The sequence below is a fragment of the Dipodomys merriami genome, unplaced genomic scaffold, assembly GCF_024711535.1.
Source record: "Dipodomys merriami isolate MVZ:Mamm:240054 unplaced genomic scaffold, mDipMer1.0.p SCAF_848, whole genome shotgun sequence".
NCBI lineage: Eukaryota > Metazoa > Chordata > Mammalia > Rodentia > Heteromyidae > Dipodomys > Dipodomys merriami.
Genome location: NW_027206455.1, coordinates 80,753 through 91,370, shown reverse-complemented (window position 1 = coordinate 91,370; position 10,618 = coordinate 80,753). Strand labels below are relative to the sequence as shown.

Below are 10,618 nucleotides of genomic sequence, written 5' to 3'. Positions count from 1 at the left end.
TCGCTGGGTGTCTGTGAATGCTTTCGAGGCGACAGCCCCCAAAGAAACCCTGGGACCTGTCAAACCGAAAAAGAAAAATGTCGCATTTATAGAAAAAGCTGGTTAATGACCTCCCTAGTCTAGAGAAACCTGCCCCAGGACATCTGCCCACCTGTGGCTCCTATGAGGACGCAGCTGGATTGGATCGTGGAGGGGGTGCCAGTCCCCCCGAGCCACACAGCCCCACCAATAAGAGAGAGAGGGAGAGGAGGAGGCTCGGGATTTCCGGCCTCCAGGCTGGCCTCCCTCCGCGAGCCTCCGGCCTCAGCCTCCAGGGAGCGAGGGCCACGCGTGCTTCCTGGGCCCCGATTCGAATCCTCGGCCTCCCGCGTCTCATCTGGAGCTTCTGCCCACCCCCCCCCCCCGCCTTTGGTCTCTTTTTGCCCTGCTCTCGGTCCCTTAAGAGACTTCCAGAACTCCCCTGATGGCCAAGGCTGCAGCTGGGTAAACCAAGGAAACCCAGGAGAGGCGGGCGAGGCGCAGTGGTTAAGGGCACACCCGGATCGACGGCTCAGAAAACGCACGCCCCCCCCCCCCCCAGCAGCCCCGAACCCCCAGGTCACGGGCTGACACCGAACCCCAAGGTCACGGAGCGCGGCCGGCCTCACCCGCGGCCTCTCTCCAGCCTTCCCGAATGGCCGGGCCCAGCGGGTCAGGGGCGGGGCCTATGCAGATGAAGGGGGACGGACCTACGCGGAGGAGGCCAGACCCGCGGGTAGGCGGGGCTTATGCAGATGAGGGCCTGGGCAGACCTGCAAAGGGGGAGGGCCTATTTGTGGACGGGGCGTGGCTTTTAATGCAAGACGAGGGTGTGGCCTAAGCGCCTCGGCCCCGCCCACCGTCCTCAGCTGCTCCTCCTATTTGTGGACGGGGCGTGGCTTTTAATGCAAGACGAGGGTGTGGCCTAAGCGCCTCGGCCCCGCCCACCGTCCTCGGCTGCTCCTCGCGGGCGGGCGTGCGGCCCTGGGCTCCGTCCGCGGAGGGCAGGGGGCGGAGTCACGCGTGCGTGCGTGCGTGCGTGCGGCGCCAGGTGGGGGGGCATGCCAGCTCTCCGGTACCCAGCAGGCTCCGCGTCACCCTCCGCCGGCCCCTCCAGTGGCAGCGGTTTCGGAATGTCCGTGGCCGGCGCGCCTGCGCGGGGCGCGCGGGGCGGGGCGTCCCTGGGGCCCTTTCACCTGGCCACATCCGGGTGCTGGGGTGGGCGCTCTTCCCCGGGCCGGGCGCGGGGGTGGCTGGGGCTCGGGGTCTCGGCGCTGCGGCCGGGGGGCGCCGTGGGCGGGCTCCGCACGGCCGAGGTGCAGAAGCCCAGGATGGAGCAGAGGCCGCCCCAGGCCTGCTCGCACTGGGCCTGCACGCTGTGCGTCACGGCCGCGCGCACCGCCTCCCCGCACGTCAGCAGCAGGTTCACCAGGTCCACGTAGGGTCTGCGGAGCGGAGAGAGCGCTGAGCGCGGCCCGGGGCTGCCCGTCCCCGGATCTCCGCGCCAATCGGCCCGCGAGGCCAGGCCCGGGCCCGTCCCCCGGCTCCCCGGAGGCCATGCGGCGGAGGATCGGCCTGCGAGGCCAGGCCCGGGCCCGCCCCCCCGGCTCCCCGGAGGCCATGCGGCGGAGGATCGGCCCCCGAGGCCAGGCCCGGGCCCGCCCCCCGGCTCCACGGAGGCCATGCGGCGGAGGATCGGCCCCCGAGGCCAGGCCCGGGCCCGTCCCCAGGCTCTCTGCGCGGATCGGCCCGCGAGGCCAGGCCCGGGCCCGTCCCCCGGCTCCCCGGAGGCCATGCGGCGGAGGATCGGCCCGCGAGGCCAGGCCCGGGCCCGCCCCCCGGCTCCCCGGAGGCCATGCGGCGGAGGATCGGCCTCCGAGGCCAGGCCCAGGCCCGTCCCCCGGCTCTCTGCGCGGATCGGCCCGCGAGGGCAGGCCCGGGCCTGTCCCCCGGCTCCCCGGAGGCCGCGCGTGGAGGATCGGCCCGCGAGGCCAGGCCCGGGCCCGCCCCCCGGCTCCCCGGAGGCCATGCGGCGGAGGATCGGCCCCCGAGGCCAGGCCCGGGCCCTCCCCCCCGGCTCCCCGGAGGCCATGCGGCGGAGGATCGGCCCGCGAGGCCAGGCCCGGGCCGGTCCCCCGGCTCCCCGGAGGCCGCGCGCGGAGGATCGGCCCGCGAGGCCAGGCCCGGGCCGGTCCCCCGGCTCCCCGGAGGCCGCGCGTGGAGGATCGGCCCGCGAGGCCAGGCCCGGGCCCGCCCCCCGGCTCTCTGCGCGGATCGGCCCGCGAGGCCAGGCCCTGGCGGGGGCTCCGGGGCGCCGGTGCCAGCCCAGCGCCGGTCCTCCAGCCCGCTTCCCCGGCATGCCCTCGGGGAGCTCCCGGGGCTGCCTTTGAACCGTGATGAGAGGCTGGGATTACAGGCGTGAGCGCTGCGCCCGCCCAGATTCCCTTCCTCGCGGGAAGAGGCCTGAGCTGGCCGCGGTTGAAGCTGCACCCTGGGGTGGGGGGGGGGCTGTATGGGAACTTGCCAAAGCCCGTTCATCCAAGCCTCATTTTGGAGTTGGCATGGCGCCCACAGAAGCTGCAGGCCGGGCCTGGGAGTGATGACAAAAACCAGCTTGCTCAATTGGGTGTCAGTGAGCCCAAAGGATTCCCAAAAATGCGCGGGGGGGGGCGCTCTGTGCCCCAGACTCCAAACCCCGCAGCCTGCCAGCCCCCCACGACAGCCAGGAAGCAGGCTGGGGCGGGGGTCAGCACCCCGAAGATCGCACGGCCCAAAGCAGCGGCTGGAAGCGCACGTGGGTGTTTGGGGGACGGGTGGAAAGGGGGTCGGGGTGGAGACGGACGGGAGCCCGCGCGGCGGCGGCTCTGAGATCTGGAGACCGTGGTTCGAAGCCAGCCTGGGGCAGGAAAGTCCGCCGGCCTCTTATCTGCAGTGAACCAGCTAAAAAGCCAAAAGGGAAGCCGCGACGCAAGGGACAGAGCGCCGTCCTTGAGGGGTGTGAACCAATTCAGAGTGCGAGGCCCCGAGTTCAAATCCAGGTAATGGCACAACATCAAAAGCAAAACAAACAGAAAAATGGAGGAAGGAACCCAAATTCACTTGAAAACGAGCCAGGAAAGCACGCGTGCAGCTTTGCTGAAACCCCGACCGCTCCCCGGCCCCGCCCCAGGCCCCGCCCTTGGACCCCCGCCCCGGCCCCGCCCCTCCCCGCCCCCGGCCCCGCCCCCAGCCCTGCCCCGGCCCCGCCCCTCCCTGCCCCAGCCCCCCGCCCAGGCCCCGGCCACTCCCCGGCCCCGCCCCCAGCCCTGCCCAGGCCCCGCCCCTCCCCGGCCCCACCCCCAGCCCCGCCCCCGGACCCCCACCCAGGCCCCGGCCCCGCCCCGGACACTCCCCCGGCCCCGCCCCCAGCCCTGCCCCAGGCCCCGCCCCGCCCCCGGACCCCCGCCCAGGCCCCAGCCCCGCCCCGGACACTCCCCCGGCCCCGCCCCCAGCCCTGCCCCAGGCCCCGCCCCGCCCCCGGACCCCCGCCCAGGCCCCGGCCCCGCCCCGGACACTCTCCCGGCCCCGCCCCCAGCCCTGCCCCAGGCCCCGCCCCGCCCCCGGACCCCCACCCAGGCCCCGGCCCCGCCCCGGACACTCCCCCGGCCCCGCCCCCAGCCCTGCCCCAGGCCCCGCCCCGGACACTCCCCCGGCCCCGCCCCCAGCCCTGCCCAGGCCCCGCCCCTCCCCAGCCCCCGCCCCCGGACCCCCGCCCAGGCCCCGGCCCCGCCCCGGACACTCCCCCGGCCCCGCCCCCAGCCCTGCCCAGGCCCCGCCCCTCCCCGGCCCCGCCCCCGCGGTACTCACTCCTGGAGCAGCAGGTCCTTGAAGTGGATCATCTCCACCATGACGCCGATGTTGTCCTGCGCGGCGGCGCACAGGTCGTGCTTGAGGTAGCACTCGCGCTGCAGCTGGAACACCATCTCCTTGATGGCCGGACACTTGCGGCTGATGCAGCCGAACCGGTGGCGCAGCGCGTGGGCCTTGCACCGGAGCGCGTCTTTGATGAAGGACTTGCCCTGCGGAACGGGAGGGGAGAGGGGCTGGGATGCGCGCGCACGCACACATGCACGCACACGCACACATGCACGCACACATGCGCACACGCACGCGCGCACACACATGCACGCACACACACGCACACATGCACGCACACACACATGCACACGCACGCACGCACACACACACATGCACATGCACGCACACACACACACACACAGACTTAAACTCAGGGCCCAGGCGCTGTCCTTACACTTTTTCATCCCGAAGGCTGGCGCTCTACCACTTGCACCACAACTCCACTTTTGGCTTTTTTGTGACTCACGGGAGCATCCTGCATAGGCTGGTTTTGAACCCCCGATCCTTAGATCTCCAGCCTCCTGATCCGTTAGAATGGCAGGTGTAAACCGTTGAAATCCAAATTGGATTTTTTTTTTTTTGATCAGTTGTGGGGCTTGAACTCGGGGACTAGGCGTTGTCCCTGAGCCTGTTTGCTGAAGGTTAGCACTTTACTACCTGGCCCACAGCTCTACTCTGGTCCTGGGGCTTGAACTCAGGGCTTGGGTGCTGTCCCTGAGCTTCCTTTGCCCAAGGTTAGCACTCTACCACTTGAGCCACAAGCGCCATTTCTGGCTTTTTCTGTGTCTGTGGTACTGAGGAATCGAACCCAGGGCTTCATGCATGCTAGGCAAGCACTCTACCACTGAGCCACATTCCCAGCAAGCTCAAAGTGGAGCTGTGGTTCAAATGGTCGAGCACCAGCCTTGATCGAAAAAAAAGGTAAGGGACAACACTCAAGTGCTGAATTCAAATCCCAGGACTGACACAGAGCTAGGAGGGCCCGGTCTTTGTGTCCCAAGTTCACACCTGTCTCTACCCATCCTCTGAGGGGCAGGGGACATTCTTTGCCTTTAAACTTTTGGGGCCCTAAGGATTACGGCCCACCTGGCCTCCAGCCGGAACCACCCAAATGACTGTCCCTCTCCTACACCCCTGCATCTGTGGGCAAGGCCCAAGCATGCCAGCTACACACCTGGCCCACGATTCTCTTATCTTGTAGATGCAAAGTTATACTTTCCTGTCCAAGCTGGCCTCAAACCGTGATCCTCAGATCCTGGCCTCCTCTAAGTAGCTGGGATTACAGGCTTGAGTCATTAGCTCCCTATGTGTTTCTAGTTTCCCTATGTGTGCCTCACCTGCCTTTATGTATGTATGCATGCACATATGTATTTTGTGTTGGTACTGGGGCTTGAACTCAGGGCCTTAAGCTCTCCCATAGCCTTTTCTGCTCAAGGCTCCAGTGAGCCACAGGTCCACTTCTAGGGTGATTAATTGGAGATAATTGTCTCACGGGGGCTGGGAAGGTGGCTCAGTGGTAGAGCGCTTGTCTTGCATGCCTGAGGCCCTGGGTTTGATTCCTCAGCACCACATAAGCAGAAAAAGCCAGAAGTGGCACTGTGGTTCAAGTGGTAGAGCGCTCGCCTTGAGCTGAAGAGCTGGGGGACAGTGCCCAGGCCCAGAATTCAGGCCCCATGACCAACCAAAAAAAAAAAAAAAAAAAAGTCTCATGGGCTTTTCTGCCTGAACTGGCTTCAAACTGTGATCCTCCGATCTCAGCCTCCTGAGCAGCTAGGATGACAGGTGAGTCATGAGTGCCCGCCCCTGACACATTTATTACATATGGCAAAAGGAAAATATGGAATGTGAGACCCAGTTATGATTTTTGAATTTTTAGATTTGGAGACAAGAGTCTGCTAACTGAGAAATAATTAACGTTGTCTGAGAGAGGCTGACGCACGATGAAGTTGATCTTTTGTTTTCCTTAGTACTGGGGCTTGAACTCAGGGCCTGTCTTCTGAGCTTTCTTTTTCAAGGTTGCGGTTCTACCACTTGAGCCACACCTCCACTTCTGGCTTTTTGCTGGTTCACTGGTGATACCAATCTCTTGAACTTTTCTGCCTGGGCTGGCCTCAAACTGTGATCCTCAGATCTCAGCCTCCTGAGTAGCTGGGATGACAGGCATGAGCCACCAGCACCTGGCTGTTGAAGTCTTTAGATGTAAGAATTTCTGGGTTGCAGTGTGTACAGGGGGTGAGGTGGGGGTCTTTACCTCTGCTCCTTTGGCCTACCACCCCTAATCAATTAGGCTTTCAAGACTGAATTCTGGGGGACCAGACTCTTAAGCATTTACAGTGATTTTCTTGTTGTTGTTGGTCATGGGGCTTGAACTCAGGGCCTGGGTGCTGTCCCTCAACTGTTTTGCTCTGGGCTAACACTCTACCACTTTGAGGCACAGCTCTACTTCTGGTTTTCTGGTGGTTCATTGGAGATAAGAGTCTCATGGATTTTTCCTGCCCTGCCTGGCTTTGAACTGCTGGCTCCAGCTGGCTTCAAACCTGGATCCTCAGATCTCAGCCTCCTGAGTCACTAGGATGATAGGTGTGCACCACCAGTGTTGGCTTTTTCTGTGATTTTGATGTCTAGCCTGCCCTGCTGTGCAGACACAACCAAAAAAGACTGCGAGACCCTTAACATCGGACAGCTCTCAGAACTTTCAAGAAAATCCAATCTTTCCAATGACTATTTCCAAGTTATCTTCTGGTGACACAGATCAAGATGCATTGGGTTCGTTAATGGACTACTTAAAACAGTCATAATAATCAAGAATTATATTTTTGTGATCTATGGAGATTTTTTTTTTTTTACCTGGGCATCGAATTTTCCAGCGTTGTGCAGAAACGTCATGCAAATCCCCTGCAAGCCCCGAATCTCACACGAATTATTCTCAAAACATTCAAAGACGCCACACCCCACATCGCCTGCGTTGACCAAACACCGCTGAATCTCTGCTGCAAGGAAAAAGGACACGGAAGTACATTCAAATATATGCAAATGACATGCAAATATATGCAAAACTCGCATCCACGCTATGACATGCACATAGAAAGTTAGCAAGGGCTGGTGGCTCATGACTTGTCATCTGAGCTGCACAGGAGGCTGAGATCTGCAGATTGAGGTTTGAAACCATCTGGAGTCAAGAAAGTCCCTGAGACTCTTATCTCCAATTAATCACCCCCAACCTGGAAGTGGAGCTGTGGCTCAAGTGGTAGAGCACTAGCTTTATGCAAAGATTTCAGGGACAGTGCCCAGGCCTTGAACTGAAGGCCCAAGACCGGCATGCGTGTGCATGCACGCACGCACACACACACAAACACACACACAAAACAAGAAAAAAAAGTTAGCAAGAACTAATGGGAAAATTAAGGGGGGAGATTAATTTTAAAAACTCTGTGGTCTAAAATTTTGACTACTACTCATGAGAATGTTAATATGTGTAGTTATTTGCAAAAAATAGCCCCAAAAAGTCACAATTGAAAGAGACTCTTATCCTTTGTGTTTTTATTTTTTGGTGTTGATCCTGGGGCTTGAACTCAGGGCCTGGGTGCTGTCCCTTGAGCTTTTCCACCCAAGGCTGGTGCTCTACCTTTTAAGCCACACCTTCACTTCTGGCTTTTCGGGTGGTTTATTGGCCGTAAGAGTCTTACAGACTTTCCTGTCCAGAGTTGGCTTCTAACTGTGATCCTCAGATCTCGGCCTCCTGTGTAGCAGGGATTATAGATGTGAGCCACTGTACCCTGACTCCTTCCTTGTTTTATAAAGTAGGTGTGGGAATACTTGGTTGGAGAGGTCGAAAAATAATAATGTCAGGTCTTTAAACCACAGACAAAAATAAGACTTTGGGGACAAAGACTGTATTCGTCAAGGAGAAGGAGACTTCTGCCATCAAACCCAGCCATTTCCTTCCTGACCCCCCGAAAGGAGACTGGCCTAAAAGGCACCTAAAAATGATTCAACACCTAAAAATCAAAACAAAATTCCTATTAAGGCAGTGTCTCCAAACCATCCACATTAAAAATACCAGGCTAGGGAAGCAAGCTGTGGTATTCACAGGGCTGGGGTGGGGGTGGGGGGATGGAGACTGAGGGGGGGGGGCTAGCCAGGCCACCAGTGAGGGACGCCCCCCCTTTTAAATTTAGGGATCTGGTGGTGGTGGTGGTGCGTGTGGGGGGTTCCCTAGCTTCTCCAGGTGGAAGGGCGGCCATCCTGGGGCAGAAAGGAGGAGACAGCCCTGGGGGTTGGCCTAGCTTCTCCCCCCCAATTTTCTGACTTAAGCCGACCACAAAATTACATCAGAAAAGTACATTTTGGGAGGAGGGCGGGGTCGGAGTTTGAAAAACGGGCCTTCAGCTGAGAAGGAGAGTGTGTGCATGTGGGGGTGTGTGTGAGAGTGTGTGTGTGGGGGGGTGTGGATTTGTGGGGGGAGTCCCTGGGTGCAGAGGGGGGGCTCAGGCTGCAGCTCCACAGATGAGGGTCGGGGCTGGGGGGGGTCCCCCGTGGAGGCTCCAGGGTGCCTGCATGCGTGAGATCGCACGACCCCCCCTGTCCCCCAAATACAACCGGGGTACAGGGGGCTCCAGAGCCAAGGATGCGGGTGCTGCGGGCAGGGGGCGGGCGGAGAAACTTCTGGATGTCAGGGTAAAGTTCTGGGGTGTCGTCACCTTTTTGGGGGGAGGGGCCGGCCACTGGGAGGCGAGGTTCCCGGCTTGTGAGTGTGGGGGGGCACGGGGACGGTGCAGGGTGTCAGCCCGGTTCCGGGGGTGTCGCCCCTCGGCGCTGGCCTGGAGGATCGGGGTCCCTCACCACCCCGAGGGTCACCCCCAAACCCGAGGAGGGCGGTGACAAGTCGCAGGGAGGCTTCATCACCCGGCGGCGGGCGAGCACGTGCGGGGTGCGGGCGCCGCTCGGGGTCCCCCCGAGTCCGTGCAGCCCACGGGGGGGCGGGGTCCCCCCGAGTCCGTGCAGCCCACGGGGGGGCGGGGTCCCCCCGAGTCCGTGCAGCCCACGGGGGGGCGGGGGTCCCCCGAGTCCGCATGACCCACGGGGGGCGGGGTCCCCCGAGTCCGTGCAGCCCACGGGGGGGGCGGGGGTCCCCCAAGTCCGCATGACCCACGGGGGGCGGGGGTCCCCCAGAGACCGCGCGGCCCACAGTGGTCCCGGGTTCCCCGAATCCGCGCACGGGCCCCCCTCCGCTCCCCCCATCCCCGCACCCCCGCATCCCGTCCCCGCACCCCGTTCCCCATCCCCGCACCCCGTCCCCGCACCCCGTCCCCGCACCTCGTCCCTGTCCCCGTCCCCGCACCTCGTCCCCGCACCCTGTCCCCCCCGTCCCCGCACCCCGTCCCCGCACCCGTCCCCGCACCCTGTTCCCCGTCCCCGCACCCCGTCCCCGCACCCCGTCCCCCCGTCCCCGCACCCCGTCCCCCCGTCCCCGCACCCCGTCCCCGCACCCGCACCCCGTCCCTGTCCCCGTCCCGCACCCCGTACCCGCACCCCGTCCTCGTCCCCTTCCCCGCACCCCGTCCCCGTCCCCGTCCCCGCACCCCGTCCCTGTCCCGCACCCCGTACCCGCACCCCGTCCTCGTCCCCTTCCCCGCACCCCGTCCCCGTCCCCGCACCCAGTCCCCGTCCCCGCACCCCGTCCCCGTCCCCGTCCCCGCACCCCGTCCCCGATCCCCGTCCCTGTCCCCGCACCCCGTCCCCGTCCCCGTCCCCGCACCCCGTCCCCGTCCCACACCCCGTACCCGCACCCCGTCCTCGTCCCCGTCCCCGTCCCCGTCCCCGTCCCCGCACCCAGTCCCCGCACCCCGTCCCCGTCCCCGCACCCCGTCCCCGCACCCCGTCCCCGTCCCCGTCCCCGTCCCCGTCCCCGCACCCCGTCCCCGTCCCCGCACCCCGTCCCCGTCCCCGCACCCCGTCCCCGCACCCCGTCCCCGTCCCCGTCCCCGTCCCCGATCCCCGTCCCCGTCCCCGCACCCCGTCCCCGTCCCCGCACCCCGTCCCCGTCCCCGCACCCCGTCCCCGCACCCCGTCCCCGTCCCCGTCCCCGTCCCCGATCCCCGTCCCCGTCCCCGCACCCCGTCCCCGTCCCCGCACCCCGTCCCCGCACCCGTCCCCGCACCCGTCCCCGTCCCCGCACCCGTCCCCGCACCCGTACCTGTGTTCTGCAGGGACAGGCGGCCCTTCTGCGGGGCGCCGCGCTCGGGGGGCCCGTCGGGGGCGCTGGTGGCGCCGGTGCCGGCCGCGGGGTCGGGGGTGGCCAGCAGCAGCAGCAGCAGCAGCGGCGGCGGCAGCGCGAGGGTCGCGCAGGGGCGCAGCCGCCGCGCGCGCATGGCGCCGGGGTCCCCGCGCGCCTTTGTGCCGCCCGCGCGCCCCGCTCCGCGGCCGGATCTCCGCGGGCCCCGGGGCCCCGGTGCCCGGCCGCCCGCGCCCGCCGCCCCGCCCCGCCCCGCGGCCCGCGGGCAGCCACGTGACCCGGCCGTGCGCCGCCGCCAGTGCCGGGCCGCGGCCGCGCCGGGCTTCAAATATCCGCGCAAGCTCCGCTGTCAGCGGGGGAAGGAGACGAGCAGGTGTTGTCCCGGCCGCTGGGCCAATCAGGCGCCGCCGCCGCCGTGACGTCGGCGCCGGGGGCGGGGCCGAGGCCGGGCCTCCCGCGGCGGGGGGA

General features: G+C 65.1%; 1 protein-coding gene across 1 annotated transcript; it reads right to left on the bottom strand.

Annotated features, from left to right (window-relative positions):
• Positions 1-606: 606 nt before the first annotated feature.
• On the bottom strand, positions 607-10,286 carry Stc2 (stanniocalcin 2). Its single transcript, XM_070011872.1, has 4 exons — positions 10,112-10,286; positions 6,763-6,905; positions 3,865-4,076; positions 607-1,463 (listed from the first exon to the last, which is right to left on the bottom strand). Exons 1-4 carry the CDS (start codon positions 10,284-10,286, stop codon positions 1,211-1,213), a joined length of 783 nt encoding a protein of 260 aa, XP_069867973.1. The 3' UTR covers positions 607-1,210.
• Positions 10,287-10,618: the final 332 nt, after the last annotated feature.

Coding starts and splice junctions, on each gene's coding strand:
- Stc2 (XM_070011872.1), bottom strand. CDS start 10,286: ATGCGCGCGCGGCGGCTGCGCCCCTGCGCGACCCTCGCGCTGCCGCCG. Junction 4,077..6,762: donor CTGGAAAATTCGATGCCCAG/GTAAAAAAAAAA, acceptor CCCGTTCCGCAG/GGCAAGTCCTTCATCAAAGA. Junction 1,464..3,864: donor AAGGACCTGCTGCTCCAGGA/GTGAGTACCGCG, acceptor TCCGCTCCGCAG/ACCCTACGTGGACCTGGTGA.